Here is an 18319-nt window from a genome sequence, read left to right as displayed (position 1 = left end):
TTTTAATGTTGAAATTATGATTAGTGTATTTTTTGTTTAAAGTGATTCTGTAAATTATATTTAGAATCTTTGTAAAGTTGTGCCTTGCGTGTTTTCCTGTCCTTCTTCGCCATGTTATAGAGCTAGTGGAAGGAACGGCAAAACTAGATTGAGGCGTCTCTAGCAACAACGCCGGGTAACAGAATCGGGGCTACAAAGGCAGCACCAGTGTTGTTTCACCTAGTACTTTTGTACTAATCTAATACCTTTTTACTTGTTCCAGTACCAAGATACCCAACACCATTTTCCTAGTACTATTTATGAAATCCTAATATCTTTCCTTTCAATTTAGTACCTTTCAAAACATTCATTTTAATTCTATATTTCTATATTTTTCTACTTACTTTGGCAGTAAATAGATGTTTTTATTGCTTCCTCATTCAAGTGCAGCAGTTGAACGTATTTTTTTGCAATTAAATTTAATAAAAATTAAACTACAAAATCGAGTTCTTAAAAGCAACAATGATAAAATGTTACACTTGGAAACCATCATCTGCTTCAACCATACAAAAACATTCTAGTGAGGAAGATTCTGATGATGACGATCTTACCAGTGATTTTTCAATGTGATAATTTTAAAGTTCAGTACTTCATGTTCATTACTTTTGTTTCATCATTTTGTTCATTTGATTGTTGTTGAGGAATAATAGCATTCTCGCAACATATGAATTTATCCTGTATGAATTTTGTATGTTACATGTAAAACTATTTATATTTTAATAAATAGAAATTTGATAAATTCTAAATTTATATATTATTTATAAGTATATATTTAATAATATATAATATATACATACATTCTGCAGTTTAAAGTCAAAGTAATGCCTGCATTAGTCAATACAGTCACTTCTCGACTTACGACGGGGTTCGGTTCCGCAACTTCGGATGTAAATCAAGAAGTGACTGTGCTTCAACAAAACAGTTAGCCATCTTACACAAGCACACGCAAAGGGTAACTAACTACACAACAAAACTAAAGATGACGCAATCAATCGCCAAAAGCGTGCAAGATCTATATGTATATGATATATATTCCACAAAACCTATAAAAAATTTATACATTTTAAAAATTTTTTAATGAAATTTTTCGTCATAAGTGCGAATGGTCATAACTCGAGAAGTGACTGTAGATCATTGGGACTGAACAGTATTAATATTCTTATATTTATTATACTCTTAATTTTGTACAATTTAAAGGGTGGTGTGGAAGAAGTAAACTATATATCTATTTCATGGTAAATAATGAAATTTGTAACTAACCATATATATAAAGGAACTTCAATAAGGACCATAGCAATAGCTAATAGTATTGTATTAATAGGGAAATTCTTATCCTCATTTCCTCAAAATACTAATTTTGCTTCTTACTCCTTTCTTCCACAGATCTCATAAATTCAAATATCACATCATATGCCAATTAATATCTGTCGGATTAACAAAATAACATAAAAAAAGAAAATTACTAAACTTTACATTAGAGAACTAAATTTAAAATAGAGCCAACTAAGGTTAACAGGAGATTGGAGATTGGTTAGAATGCAACACATCATTATGTAATTAACCTCAGGAATTAAATTGCAGCCAGCCATTTCTCTTTCATCCCAGGGTAGACCTATTATTCATGCGGGAACGAATAAATTGTACTTGACGGCTCAGTAATATAGGTAACACTACAACCGACCACACAACAGTTATTTTTTGAAGTTTTGTTGGCAGAAAGCTGTTTTTAATTATCACAGGCAGAAAACAAGCACCGCGTCTCAGTACGTATCTAACCCAAAGACGCTCGTGTTTTCCCGAAAAAGTTTCCTTTGCCTGCGTACAGGTGGCGCTCAACGCAGTTCCACTAGCTCTATAGGTCCACCTCAGGGGCATGCTCCTAGGTTAAACTTGGGTGTGTTTGGGTCGAGGTTCTGGTGTATTAAACAGGGTGTGTAAACGGGGTGGGAGACTATTCGGGGTGTCTTGGCCACAAGACGAGGACAGAAGGAAAGAGAAGAGAGCGAATTTCGAGAATGGGTGCAGAGTAGTGTGTGAAAGTGTGTGGTGAAATAATTGTGAAGCTGGAAAGGAAAGACTGTACAGTACAACCAGGTCAGTGTGAAGATTTTGTTTCGAACTGTTTTCAGTCCTGTGTAAAGTAAAAGAAGTACACTTCAAATTCACTGTCGATACATTTTATGTTCGCATGTTATGGGAATTCTGTAGCAGTATATTGTCAGGAAGATTGTGTTAATGTTATTCAGTAAATTAGATTTGTCGGGCTCTGTACATTCCAGCGAGTTTTCCCTGGAAGTACTGTATGTTCGCAGGAAAATTAAACAGTTATCTTGTTAATTTGGATAGTTGTCTTTGTCTAGTCCCTACTGAGATCAGTGGATTTCCCCTTTTAAGCATCTGCTCTATCAAGCACACTCATTATCAATTTGGCCCATCAAAGAAATTACTAAAATTCTCTGTGCCGACTCATTCTTACCTTTTATATTCTCACAAAGTATTCCTACATTCTTTCTGAAATATTGGTTTGAACTTAAAACATCTAAAATTGAATTACAGTGTTGGACAGTCATTGACAGTGTAATACACCGTCACAAACAAAACCTTTTTATCAGTGTTGTTATTTGGCAGAAACACACTGTATTACTCTCTACAGTGTTAAGTGTTAGAAGACGTTTATTTTATGTCATTGACAGTGTATTTGGAATTTACACGTAAATTTGAAAATCCAAACAAATTTAAAATCTGGATGGGGTCTAGCTCCAATTAGTCCACATTTTCAATGATTCACTGTAGTTCAAATGTAAAAAAAAAAGCTTATTTGTTGAATATAAACAAGTTTTTTTAAATTTAAAAAAAAGTGAATTGAATAGTTTGAATTTGATTGCTGTTCTGAAAGCAGTCAACTGTTGTCTAGCAACTATACTTTTTCTAAAGTTTATCTAGCTTTCACTTCTAAATATTTTGAGTGGCTTTTTCTTATATATTAACTCAAATTTATTTTAATCTATTATTATTATTATTATTAATCTTTTTCTTGCTTTATTAAAATGAATTATGGAATTAAACTAATCAAACAAAAAAACTTAAGAACAATTGGTGAATCAAAAAGTTTTTTAAAGATGCGATAGATCACCTTTAAAAAAACTTTACACAACAGATAGACTACTACTAAAATAGTGTTTTAAGTTAAATGCTTTTCAATTTGTGTTTTTTCTTTTTTTTAATTATCGTTATATATATATTGTGGTGTGTGGCACATGGTGAGTTTTATCTAACAAAGAAATATGCAAATATTACAATAAGAAACGTTCTTTATTTCACCCATATTTACACTTAACAGGATTCTTTCGGATTCCGACACTCCTCGTTTGTGTTCGTGTACAAGAAAATTATCAGATACACAGGCAGAACAGTTAACACAAACCTCATGACAAAAAAGGCAACCGAGAATATTTGCCACAGTACAAAGACAACTTATATAAAAACTTAAAAACTACTTATACTAAAAGAAAAGAAAGAAAGAAAGGATAGACAATAGGACAGCTAGATCTATAGTGCTATGCGTGAATGGGTAGCCAAGATATTTGACAATCCCGAGGTGGTAGTGGCTGAATTATATCCTTTTGGATGGTGGGGGATGATGTAAGTAGAATTAAATAAAAAAAAACTTTCCTATAACTTTCCAGAGGTCCTTATATCGAGATACTCAGTCCTTCTTGATTGCTAGTCTTAGCTTTTTGTACTCTTTCTCTCTAGCTGATGCCAAAACGACCTGGAGAACATTCTGACGCATCTTCTCTCTTCAATGTCCCAGCAAAAAGTGAACTCCAGTCTTTTCTTTTTCCCTCAGGGCTACCCCTTCCTTTTGTCCACTAACTAGGTCACTCACCACCCACGCTATGGAGAAGTTTCTAGGAAGTTATATACAAAAGAACCAAGAACAAAGAAGGAAGAAAAGGAAAATATATATACGTATTAACGATATATATATATATATATATATATATATATATACAAATAAAAATATAATGTACCACCACAATATATAGTTTTTATAAAATAAAAAATGAATTAAGTGATTCCTTCTTTAAAGTGCTTTCTAGTTCATTCATATCTGAAAAACTTGCAAAACTTGAGTATCTGAAAGATTTAGTTTTAGTTAAATTAAAAATGAACATTTAAAAAAAATATTAATGTTAATAGTAAAATAGAAATCAGTGCAGTACCGGATTAATTATCTGGCTCCCAGAAATTTGAAATTACCTGAATTTTTGAATTTGGTGGTCTAGTGTAAGTTGTAGTTCATCGTGTAGCTGCTTTGTTTGGCTTCTGTAGCATACATATTGCACAATGCTAATTCCAGTATAACTGCTAGAAAATGTGTTAAATACAGTTTTGTTCTTTATTTTTCATTGTTTATTTTATATTTTAAGTATATATTTATGTGAGTTTGCCGACAGGGTGCCGACTATGTCAAGAGGGTCGAGGGTCGTATGTGGGCGATCGGCACTGAGACAGACTCTACGGTTACAAGAAACCGTTTATTTGACACGAAAAAAGCTTACAAGATTTCCGCGATCTTGGAAGTTCTAGGTCGGCAGCAGCCTCTGGGTCTTCCTCTCCTTTCGAATATAGTCTCATTTTGAAAAAGTGTCTCTAGGTCGCGAATGGCCAGTTCCCTCGACGACTCCGCGACTCCAGGACGATGCGGTCGACTTCCGTTGATGGAAAGATGTCGATCCGAGGTCGGGAGACGGAGACGAAGATGGGCACCAGACACACACACAACAATAGATCCGTCACTTGGAACTTTCGGGAGAAGAAGCCCTCGCGTCCTTGAATTCTCAGGTTTTATCTGTTTTCCTCCGATTCCGCTTTCCGATTGGTCTCTTCTCGTCACCTGGTGACAATTCGAAACCTTTCGGGGGCGCGGGAGAGGTCAAAATCGAAGTTTAATTCGATTCCCACTCGGAGATAGACGATCTACGTTTCCCCATTGTTCTATTGTTTAAAAGTTCGCGTCGTTTTCTTTAAGAAAAACTATTTCTAACTTCTATTTTTTTTCCTCTAAAAAAATAATCTTTTTCTAAAAAGAAATGATTTTAACGCAAATTTCAGTGAGGTTCGGACCTATCCAGAGCCTCACATTTAGCTTGTGTCCAGAAAACCCAGAAAACTGATAAATCTGAGCAATTCTCATCCCAAGCTTGCTGGTTATTTGTTCTAGTACTGTATTGGTATTCAGTTTCCAGATGGCGACAAAATCCCAGACAAGAATGCCACTTATCAGATACATCTTAATTAAGCTAAAGCTTTGTGTGGGCTGTAAAACTGTGATTATCCTGCAAAATACATGTTGACCAACAAAGTAGAATGTACCAAACAAATACTAAGCACAGTATATAGTGTAAGATACGCACGTGGTGAGTGATTCAACAAGAGAATATAACATACTGTGGTGATTTCCTATAACCGCGAACGAATCAAAAACAGGGCGAGGCAAAGGCAACAAGAACATTTATTAACTCACATACATCCGACTTGGATCTTACACGAAAAGGACACCTCCTATCGTGAACAATTGACAAACGGAAGTGTACATTGACCAGACAATAAACAAACACTTAGCTTGTATATACGTAACTCGATCCCGAATGGTTCTTTGACGGTTGGACACACAAAATAAGCGGATAGCGACTGACTAAAGCGCGGTTTACAATGACTAATATGATTAACCTTAACACATACATATATGTTCTCGTCACCCGTGTTTATTTTCTTTACAGGATTCTTTTATAATTCCAACACTCCTTGTTCTTCCCCTATTAACTTTTTTACATATAATTCTTGCAGATACTCAGGTAGAATCGTTAAGCAACCTCACAACAAAAAAATATTCACCGCAGTACAAAAATAAGTAACTACGACTAAATACTTAAAACTACTTATACAAATAAAAAAAAGAGAAGAAAAGGTAGACAATAGGATAGTTGGATATATGATGATAGAAAAGAATTGGTACTCAAAGTGTCGACAATGTTGGGGTGATGGTGGCGCTTGCTAGATTATTAACTTTCCAAATTGTAGAAATTGTTGATTGTAGACATCTATCTGATTCTCTCAATAAGCTTCTCGAGGTTCCTATATCGGGATATATTTCGGATTCCTCTCGAATGCTAGCTTAGGCTTGTCATCTCCTTTGTTCTCCAGTCGATGCCAGAACAACCTGGAGGTCTTCACAACACGTTCTATCTCTCCAATGTCCAAGCCAAAAAGTGATCTCTTGTCTTACACTTAGCCCTCAGGCTACCACCTTTTCTTTGTCTTTTAATTAGGTCACCACCATTTGAACAGGGAAGGGTTAGGGAAGAAAGAAGTTTCTAGGAAGTGATAGACAAAAGAACTAACGAAGAGGAAGAAAATGGAATAAATACTAAGAATAATATATACGACAATATACAAAATAAGGCGTACGACCACAATTGGCAAGCGCCAAATCCGACAGAGGGCGCTCAAAATGGCTGCCGAAACAGGTAAGGAGCCGACAGGAAATGTTGTCTTGTAGAAGGTGAAACCGTTTTAGATGCTGGACACATCGTATTTTGTGGATTAAACTCTAACAACAACACTGAACATAGTTTTATTTATCACAATAGTTATGTTTTTATATTAGAACATGGTGTATACTGCTTAAAATATTTAAACACTTCTCACCTGTTAACGTGTAACAGGTGAGAAGTGTTTTAATTCTACACAAGATAGTCTTTTATTTTATTTTTAAATAATAATTCTTAAGTAGTCATGACATAGCAGTAATATTCCTATTCAAGTTTGAAAATTATTCTTCTGAAAATCTGAAGCCGTCCACATAAAAAGAAAAAAATGTCTAATTTTTTTTTGTAAATGGACATGCCTGTTGAAAAATTGTTTTTGTACACAGATCGGAAAGAAAATAGGTGAATTTTCTATCTTCATATACATATGTCGAGATCAAATTTTTAAAAACATTCTTAATTGAAAATATAAGTTAATTTACGTTTTTTGTTTTCATTTTAGTATTATGCTCGGATATCACATGTTTACGAAAACCAGACAGCCCCGCTTTGCACGTGCATTCTCCCCGTAATTGAGATGTATTAAAATGACAATATCTGAGATTGCAACACTAAAGCAACAACCTGAACTTTCAGTGCTGTTGTTAGAGTTTAATCCACAAAATACGATGTGTCCAGCATCCAAATCGGCTTCACCTTCTACAAGACAACATTTCTTGTCGCCGATACAGTCTAGAATTTGACATAAATTCAATGTATTTAATAAATATATAAAAATATAAATACGACTATACAAAGATAAAACTTGCTTCTGAAAGACAGAAGCAAAGTTTTATCTTTGTATAGTCGTATTTATATTTTTATATATTTATTAAATATAAATAACGCCGGCCATGTACTTTTTATTAATTATTTACTTTATAAATTCAATGATTTGTTCTCCATTTGGTCATCGCAGTAGTCGTCACCAATGGAAACTGAATCTGCTCAGGCATTGAACAAACACATGGTCGGTTCCTTACTTGTTTCGGCAGCCATCTTGAGGGCCCTCTGTCGGATTTGGCGCTTGCCAATAGTTAAACAAGGTATTTTATTTTGCAGAATATATAAAGATTCTTTTAGATTTCAACTCAATGGTAAATAATTACAACACTGTGGTAACAAATATCAATGGCAGACAATGACATAAATACCCACCGGTCACGACATATACTATAAAATGATATTGGGAAACACTATAACTAGTACTTACAAACTAACTTTAACTAAGGGAAGAGGGAAGATAACAGGAAGAGTGATAAATAGTGAAATAGGATATAGGAAAGAATGAAATACCCTGCATATACAGACTTGCACAACTTTGGTGAGAAGCCACGTGAAACTCGTGTGGCTGTCCGCCATTTTGTAAATACTGTGTATAAAATTAGAACTCTTTCTTCTTTCCTTAATTCTTCTCCCTTCCGCCTTTAACCCTTCCTGTCACCTGACAGGAACGGTATTTTCCGTGGGTCCTGATTGGTAGTTTTAACAAAAGAGACAGGAGGGGGTCCTGCCCAAAGCAATGGTGAATCAGAACATTAAGAAGAATGGCACTTTTTGGTTTGCAACTGGAGAGAGAAGTCGGGCGAGAGTGACCCGGAGAAAAAGCATGAGGCCTAGGACAAAAAGAGAGAGAGAGGGCCAGTACAGACCAGGAGGGAGACAAGGACTAGAAAATAATTGTACCAGCCATTCCGCAAGGGTCCAACGATTTGACTCGGCACCTTTTTGTAAGTGAATGTTCTCTATTTTTTTGGATGCTGACGGATTGGAGGTTTACCGACTGCAAGGCGCCTGTCGTCGACATCACCACAGTATCAGGACCCATAAAAATCTAAACTGCCAGTAGATTCTTCATCCTTTATTCTTCTTTTTCCCCTTTAGTTTTTAAGTAGCAATAATATTAGTTTTAAGTTTAATTGTAATTTGTTTAACTGCGTTTGTATATAATTGTCACATTCCTCGTAAGTCTGAACGAGAGGAGATACGGTAAAATCCTGTATACTATCATCTCCGTCACTGGCATCTGTTCACTGTTAGTTGTTTTAGTTAATAAACGACTTGTTAGTTAATTCTTTGTTTTTTATTACATGTTCACCTCATAACACTTTCACACTCGCTCGGACTGATGGCTTGTTGTCATCTTTCTTTGATTATCTTTTATACCTAGTCGATATTTCTTTTATCATAACTACAATAAAATTCAAGTTCCTATTAGACTAGCACTATTCCTCCCCAGTCTAGCTGCTCTTGACGACACAAAGCACCATCTTCCACATCTGTCTACTCTGAGATCCAGTCCTAAGAATGTTCCACATCCTCTCACTCATGCCCTCGGGTCCTCTTTCTTTGTTTATTTTCTGTAGTTTCATGAATCTGTCCTCATCGCCCAAGAGAAAGAGTTAGAAAAGAAAGTTCTAGAAGCAAGAAGGAACAAAGAACAAAGGGAAATATTCTAAAACTATGATTAAATTAATATATAAACAATAGTGCACTACCACAAAACCTACTGTTGTGTTTCGAGAGTTGCAAAACATTTGTGCTTGTTTACATAAAATCTTTGATGTCACCACTGGTAATGGAGATCATCTACAGTACATAGGAATTACATCAAGATCTTTAGAAGAAAGAGTTAAGGAACACAAATATAACACCTGCTGTGAACTACATCATATTCTTTGTCCATTACCACATTGAAGAAGGATATGTCGATGATGTAGGACAAAATAGGAAAATGTTTTAGAGAACATAATGAATAGCTGAAAAATTATGGTTTTCAAAAAGATCCTTAAACATAATGTGATTAATGCAAAAGATGCTACAATTTTGTTGTGTGCCTCAATAACCTTTAAAAAGTTTTCACATATTTTGTTCTGTTTTTGTTGATACATTTGATACCAGTTGTAACTTTTGTTGTTATGATCCGATCACAGTTTTTAAGATTAAGTTGTTTTTAGCATTTTTTTCTGTGTCAATGCATTATATTCATGATGCAATTTGCAAACTCAAATGTTCCTTTTCAGGAATGTCTGTGGATGACCTATTAGATGAAAATATTAGTGTATTTATTTATTTTTTAATCTTTACTTCAATTAAGCATTTGTCTATTTGTATTTATTTTGAAGTGTTTGTTGTTGTTATATACTATAAATATTTCAGGTTGATCTGTCAGGATTGAGTTTACTAATATCACAAGCAAAAGTTAATGTAGGGGAAAAACAAAAACAGGTAGGATTATATTTTTTAAATTTTCTCCTAGATACTGTATTATTTAATTTTTCCAATTAAATTTATTATTTTTTACATTAAATTTTATAATGTACCGTACATGAAACTAATAAATATTAAATTAAAAATACAGTAAAGCTTTGTATCAAAAAGTTATATTTTTTTATATTCCTACATATTTTTGATTTGATATCATTTATTTTTCCAACTACTGAAAACTGGGTATACATTAATAAACATTGCACATATAACCAGTATCCAGCAAGAAGAAACTGTTTCCATCCATATTTAACGAACATCATCAGGCTAACTGACTTTTGCAGTTCAAATTCAGCTGTTAAAACAAACAGTTTAGACAGAAAGTTACTAGGAATAGGCAATTGCCATCCACATGTCAAAAGAGGGGTGATGTAGACTCCTTCCTCCCCGTGTGGAAGTCAATCTACATGGGGAGGAAGGAGTCTAATCAAATGGCTGTGACAATGTATGTACTCCTGAAGATCCCGACAGTCTCTCCCCTGGTTTAGATGCCATTTTAAGACCATTGTTCTGACATCCTTCCACTTCTTCAAAAGATCTTTAATAGCAGATATCGACATTAATTCTCTTTTTCAGAAGAAAACATATCTCACTGAGTTTCTTGGCATTCTTCATTCAAGAGTTCTTGGCATTCTTCTGTTGCCAGATCAGTTTCAGGTTCCATTATGAGCTCTTCAATGTTCTTTATTTCTCAGATGTGATTTTTGTTACTCCTTTAGCTGCTTGAGTCTTCTTGATAATACAGTATCTTTCTTAGATAAGATTGAACTGTGGCCTACTGTAAACCTGTTCAAGCCATACTGCCCAGCAACATCAGACATGTTCTGCACACTCTCCACCTTTGCTATTATACTCTCACCTTTCCAAAATAAAAATTGACACAAAACTTAACGAGTGCCCACTCGACAGTCTCGCAAATACTATAAAAAAATTGTTTGTCAGAAAAATAAAAGGCTGGAATTTCAAGGGAGAGTTTCAAAGTTTGGAGGAATACTATCCAATCAGTATATATTGGATTGAGCATTGACGTTGACGTCTCCCACGCTCGAAAAAGTTTTGAATAAACTTTTTCAAGCGCGGGAGACCTGAAGACAAGGGAAGACCAATCGGTATTCATTATTTTATATCGTTTTTTGTGTTTGTTCTGTGAGGTGTTCATTATCCGATCATGTGCTTATTGTCCGAACATAAAAATCTTTAGTGAAAGTGTTCGTTATCTGATTTGTTTGTTAACCGATCACCTACTGTACTTTTGAGTGGAGCATCCTCTATATCAGGCCTGGCCAGCCCGCGGGCCGCATGAGGCCCGTCACGTTAAATTGTGTGGCCCGCTAAGCAATATTATATATGTATTAAAACTTTTGTTTCCCGTTATGTGTATACCAAAACAATTAAATAAATGAAAATTTGCATATGTCATTGTTATAATGAACAAGTACGAGTACAAACTCTTGGTATAACAATAAAATCTTATTCATTTTGTATTTGTTTTACTTTTTTAAAAACATGTTTGCCTAAATTGTGGCCCACCGTAATGTTACGCGTGATCAAAGTGGCCCGCAAAACAATTTGGGTTGGCCAGGCCTGCTCTATATCAATATAGAAATCTATGGAGTTTACCATTAAGTATTTTAAAATCTAAATTAAAAAATAATACAAATTGAAGAGTAAATACAAATGAAATATGCTGCTTTATAGCCTTTCCAACCACAGGAAATTTTTACAAGAATCCAGTTCTAGATGGATAGCTGCCTTAAATAAAAGGTCGACTCTGCTAGTGTTAATTGTATTCTTTAGTTGGAAAGCATGTAATAAAGTAGCAAATTTTATTTGTATTTTTTAAATATATATATTTCATCTTAAATTTTTTAATTTTTGTAAATTAAACTATATAATTTACAAATATTTGTAGCCAATATGAAAACTACCATATTTTCAGTGTATAAGATGACTTTTTAACCCAGGAAAATCTTCTCAAAAGTCAGGGGTCGTCTTATATGCCAGGTGTCGTCTTATAGGGCGAGTATATCCCAAACTCTATATTTTAACTGTAAAAGTTGGGGGTTGTCTTATATGCCGGAAAATATGGTATATTTTTTAAACCTGTTTAATAATAAAAATCAGTCCCAAAGAAAAAATGAAGTTAATGTATGTATAGATAACAAGGGAATTACTAGGAATACTTCTTCAAATATCTTGGAATTACTGTAGATGACAAGCAACAATGAAATTTTCATTTATAAATACTCATTCAACGTACTTAGCTAGATATTGTGGTGTTTCTAGGAGGGTCAAGTTATTTCTTATAAAAAAAAAATAGTATCTGGTTAAAGCTTGTATAGAACCCAAATTAACTTACGAAATCATAATTTAGGGATGTGAGTTCAAATATCTAATTCTAAAACTTCAGATTCAATCTTTTTAATCACTTTGTTAGAAACTTAAATGGTTTACACTACTTGGATTCCATATCCTTATATTATGAACATGAGCTTTTAAATATCTTGGAAATGTAATATATCAGGGATAGTGAACCTGTGGCAGGCATACCCAAAGTGGCATGTGGAGAGAAATCATTTGGCACATAACATATTGTAAGTTTTAATTCCCTCAACTCAAAGTTGAGTTAACACAAAATCGGACACAAATGATAATCGGGATATTCAAATATACAATGTTTTAGATTCCCGTCACAAATCAGACTCTCACATTAGTATGTCATCATTGTGAAAAGATGAATGGACTGAAGTCTTTCTTCCCACATGTGCTCTCAGCAAACTTCACATGCATTGTTTTGATAATTCCAAAAAGAGTAATTAAGAAGATCAGAAGGTTTTAGAAGGTGGAAAGAACAAAGGAAATATGCTAAAGACTAAGAACTAAACTTAAATCTAATATGGCGTACAGACACAGTCAAAGAAAGGGAGTGAGGAGACTCTATAACGGGAGAAGTTTCTCAAATTTTCATGTTGCATTATTGCTGCCCTGTCCTGGTCACCTGGTCGGCCGCTAGGTGTCGGATGTGCTAAGCGGTGTTGTTTATGTGCTCCAAGTTTTACAGCGATTTTTTCTTATTTTATATAGTGGTGTAAAATATATCGCTGGAATCAGGAAGACAAGTGTTATATGTGGGTATCGTTATTTTTCTAATCGGTGGACTTTTGTTTGTGTTATCGTAGCCCGAAATTTAGGACTTGGGCTCTGTCTACCACGTGCTCGGCTCGTACTTCGTTTCTTTGTCAGCGGTTATACGTTCTATGTGGTGGTATTATAGTTATAAATATAATTATATTACTGGCGAGTTAGTTATTAACTGCAGAAACACGATTCGGATTTCTTGGCGCAGAGATCAATGTGCACCTTTTCACTCCGAACAAAGGGCTTTGTTTTCCACCACAGAGAACAAGTCTGACTGTTGACCAGTTTCACCGAGAGACTTCCGCCAACCCTTCGTCAACGGAGCTTCAAGGACCCTCTACGGGACAGATACCTCGAGAATTACAGGACAACTTTGCAATGAGTACTCCTGCTTTTTGTTCAAAGAACTTTGGTTTCCGTCTTGCCGGTACTTTTGGTGTCGGTCGCATACCAGTGCATCGATCAAGCACTTTCAAATTTTACCGCGCAACTGCTGTAGGTGGGGAAATAACCCCATACCGTGTTTGTTCTCGCAATTATGTCTTCGGACAACTCTTCCAATACCACTGACCCCCAAAAGGCTGCATCCGCGGTATTGAATGAAATCAAGGGATACTTGGCGAATAACAAGGATGCCAAAATTGGCAAGCAACAACACCCAAAATACATCATCAGCAGAGTTGAGCGCATTATAGACATTTTTACTAGTCAGCCTCCCACTCAAAAACTTGAAGAAATTTCAGCGAAGTTAGATCAGTTAATGGAAGGCAAGCAAGGCCAAAGTATCTTGGAAAAACAGAATGAAATAATAGAAAAACTTAATAACATAGGGAAAGCAAAGACACCCGCCTTCACCCAACCTCTGTACAGCACCATGTTAAAATCAGGAACAAATGTCAACGTTCCTCACAAAAAGCCACAATCACAGCGAGCTGTTTCCAACAATGTTCTCCTCGTCTACAGTAAGGAAGAAAACAGAAACAGCGAAAACCTGAGAAAACTGCTTCAAAAAGAAATACAGCCCGCCGCCTTTAAAATAGGTGTTGAGAAGATTAGAAAGATTGCTGGAGGAGGAGTGGCCATCGACCTAGAAAAGCAAGAGGACATTACTCACCTGGAGAATAGCATCAAAGAAAAACTTCCCGATGTAACGACAAGGCTTCCCAGGAAAAGGAAACCACATCTGATTATGTATTCGGTCCCTGAACTAGAAACACACGAAAGACTAATAAAATGCATGTATGAACAAAATGACCTCATCAGGGAAACATTCACTGAAGAGGAATTTTTAATGATCAGCTACGTGTTAAATTCTCAACTGGGAAAAGGGATGGAAAATTTAAAAACCAGGTCCTCGAAGTTACACCCAAGCTGCGCAAATATTTGCTGATGCTCGGGAAAGTAAACATAGAATGGTACCTCTGCAGGGTGAGCGACTTTAGCCCAGTCCTGCAGTGTTACCGCTGCTGTGCCTATGGGCATTCTTCTAAGGACTGCGCTCTCACTAAGTATACGTGCAGCCATTGCCACCTGGAACATCCTTATAAGGATTGTCCCAACAGGGATAAGAAACCTGAATGTTGCAACTGCGTACGGGAAAAGCTTACTGCCACTGATCATAATGCAAGGGACAGCTCCTGCCCTATATATCAAAGAACTAAACTGAACACTATTTCCCGTACTGACTATGGATCAGAATAGACAACAACAAATCTGTTTTCTACAAGCCAATCTGGGCAGAGGCAGAGACGCCACTTCCCTTTTATCCGCCAATATTCACAAATATGACTTTGTATTCATTCAGGAGCCTTACTGCCAGAAAAACATTCCAGCTTGTCTCCCTACTTCTACAACTATTGTTAAAGGCACTACAGATTACCCCTGGGCCATAACGGTTGTGAACAACAAGAACTTTCCGGTTTTGCTTCATAAGCAACATAGTAACGAACACATCGTCTGTATTGAAACAACTATTAACAACAGCAGCATTATTATCATCAATGTTTACTGTCCGTATAATAATAACATTTATAATTTCCTTGACCACCTCCAGAATATCATTAATAGCCTTAACAACAACAACAACCTCCTCCTTGTCGGAGATTTTAACTCGCACTCTCCTGCCTGGGGGGACAGCTGCAAGATGACAGAGGGGTCGCTTTGGAGGACTTTTTTGCTATTAATAGCCTAATCCTTGTTAACAACCCCCTATCCCCATCAACGTTCCTTAGCTCGAGAGGGCGCAGCTGGATAGATATCACAGTTGCCTCCCTACAGTGTTTCAACCTTGTCACAAGCTAGAGGGTTTTACAGGAGGATTCGCTTAGCGAACACGCCTACTTGCACTTCGAGATAAACCATGCAACCAACAGTAGTAACTCTGACCTCACACCAAGGTATCACTTATCGCGTGCCGACTGGGAAGGCCTTACCTACTTCCTCCGCCCTAAGCTCACCATTCTCCACCCCAGGGACTTCGATGATGCCTGCAGCTATATAAACAACATTATTGATAACATCAACACTGCGTGCAACCTCTACATTCCTCGCTACACCCTTCGTCATAGGGCTGTTTCCTGGTGGCATTTTAAACTCTCCTACATGCATAATAATAACAAGCACCTCAGGAAGAAGTATCAAAACTGTCGTAATGAACCCCAACGCAGTCTCCTCAAAGAACAGTACCTGGAATATCAGAAGATCTACAAAAAAGAGATTAAAAATGCAAAAGTCACCTCCTGGAGGAATTATTGTACTGCATCCTCTAGCAATCCCTGGGGCTACATTACCAGGCTCTGCACAGGAAGACTAAAAAGGAGCCAGCACCTGGAAACTACCAACAATAACAATATTTTTGAAGTCATCACGCAACAACTGAATGCCTTCTGTCTCGATGACAACCCCATGGAGGATGACACGTGGCAGCGAGACATTAGGAATGCAGACTACCATGACATTAATAACCCCAACATCCCTCCTTTCAATCATCATGAGGTGGATATTATATTTAATGATCTTCCAGCCATGAAAGCGCCTGGCCTAGACGGCATTTCAACAAAACTAGCTAAGAAGCTCTGGGACCTGTTTCCTTCTGAATTACTGCATTTGTACAACACTTGTCTGACACACGGCATCTTCCCAGATGCCTGGAAAGTTGCCAAGCTGGTCCCTATCCCAAAGCCTGGTTCTACCACCTGTAGGCCGATTTCGCTGCTCCCTATCTTGGGGAAGGTGCTGGAGAAGTTAATTGCCACAAGGCTAACCTGGCACTTGGAAGTCACCCACCAGCTTCACCAGGCACAATTCGGGTTCAGGCACCAAAAATCTTCGAATGACGCCATCAACAATGTCACTTCTACCATCCGCCAACTACTCTGCCAGCACAAATATGTCCTAGGCATTAGTCTAGACATAGAGAAGGCCTTCGACAGTGTCTGGTGGCCCTTAATTCTAAAGAGACTCAGTGAGTATGCCTGCCCCACGAACCTTTTTAAGCTTATATGGCACTACCTAAATAACCAGAAAGCCATTCTCCAGGTTGGTAGCATTTCTCAGCAAAAAACTGTTGTTAGGGGTTGCCCGCAGGGCTCTGTATGCGGCCCCCTTTTGTGGAATGTCACATTCAATGAATTTCTGAACTCCAGTTTTGGACAGGACTCACTCACCGCATACGCGGATGACGTTATGGTCCTGGTTGGCGGCTCGACCAGAGCTGACCTGGAAAGGAAGGCCACTAATATCCTGCATAATATACATCACTGGGGCATTCGTCGCAAACTACACTTCAACCCGCACAAAACTAAGGGCATTATATTCACAAATCCACGCAAGCCCAACCTCTATAAAAGGATCCCTACCATAAAAATGGATGGCCACTCCATAAAAATCAAGAAGACATTAAAATACCTGGGGGTCACTTTTGACTACCATCTTTCCTGGGATCAACATATTAGACACACCTGTGACAGAGTCAGTCTTATTTTTCATTCTTTCTCCAGAGTGGCCAAGAACTGCTGGGGCTTAACTTCGGAAGCCATGGGCATAATCTATGATGCTATCTTCGTCCCCATCATTACCTACGGATGCGGCGCCTGGGGGAATGCTGTCACCAAATCCCACCCTCACCGGAAACTTATCTCTGCTCAGAGGACTGCCCTATTACACATTGCTAAGGCTTACCGCACTACCTCCAATATCAGCCTCCAGGTCATATGCAAGAGGCCACCGATAGACAAGGTCATTAAACTCTATTATGATATTTGGAACATCAAATGGGGCAAGAATATTAACACTAGTATAGGTGTTATTCAGGCTGATGTGCTCGAATGTCCCATTGACATTAGCAATGCACCTTACCCGAACGATATTACCAACTTCTCCCGCACTTTCCTCTCTGGGCCTTCTATTAACATCTACACCGATGGCTCCAAGGCTGGTAATCAGGTGGGATGCAGCTTCATTGTCTATCAGAATGATACTGAGATTTTCCAACGTAGGGCGAGGCTGTTTGGCAACTGCTCAGTCTTTCAGTCTGAGCTGTTTGCCATCAAGCTGGCCATCGACTGGTGCTCCACAAATTACCACAATGTAAACATCGCTCTTTACTCTGATAGTAACTCTGCCATCTCCCTCCTCAGCCGTAGGAACATGCACCCAATTGCTAGGAAAATCCAGGAGGCTCTCAAAAAGTCGGATAACTCCATCTGTATTAATTGGGTCCGGGCCCACCAAGGAAACATCGGCAACGAAAGGGCCGACGCCCTTGCTAAATCTGCTGCCACCGATGACACACTTCCTATTGAATATAACAAGCTAAACTTACAGACCATCAAAAACCTTTTGTGGAATGTTCTACTCGCCAGCTGGCAGCAAGACTGGGACCTAGCCCAAAACATTACTTATCAATTCTTCCCGGACATCTCGGCAATTTACTCCTACAAGTGGATTACCCCGAATTTTCAGCTCACTCAGTTCTTATCAAACCATGGCCGATTTAATGCCTACCTAAGACGTTTTGTCAACCCTCAAAATAGTGGCATTTTCCCTACTTGTAACACCCAGGACGGCAGCCTGCACTACATCCTGGACTGCGCAATGCTGGAGCCTGAGAGGGCACTTCTCCGTATCCTGGTAAACCACAAGCAAGGCCACTGGCTTCAGGACCACTATGAATTCTTAAACGACCTAATTAATGATAAAGAAACTTACGACCAATTTATTCTCCTCATCAATCAGTACAATAAGAGGACAAACGTCCCCACGCGCAACTCTCCTTCAAACTA

The 18319-nt window shown here is 37.3% G+C and overlaps 1 protein-coding gene across 3 annotated transcripts in view; it reads left to right on the top strand.

Moving 5' to 3' along the window:
* The window catches only part of LOC136984281 (leucine-rich repeat-containing protein 49-like), a 113963-nt gene that overhangs the window by 16489 nt on the left and 79155 nt on the right, over window positions 1-18319 (top strand). For 2 of the 3 annotated variants that reach the window (XM_067281198.1, XM_067281196.1), the window contains exon 2: window positions 9792-9860. The exons of the other annotated variant lie outside the window; for it this stretch is intronic. In XM_067281198.1, coding sequence (XP_067137299.1) covers window positions 9792-9860 — 69 coding nt within the window. The remainder of the gene's footprint in view (window positions 1-9791; window positions 9861-18319) is intronic. 3 annotated transcript variants of the gene reach the window in all.

This window comes from Centruroides vittatus, unplaced genomic scaffold, assembly GCF_030686945.1.
Source record: "Centruroides vittatus isolate TY-2023 unplaced genomic scaffold, ASM3068694v2 contig_911, whole genome shotgun sequence".
Lineage (NCBI taxonomy): Eukaryota > Metazoa > Arthropoda > Arachnida > Scorpiones > Buthidae > Centruroides > Centruroides vittatus.
This window is presented reverse-complemented; position numbering and strand designations above follow the sequence as displayed.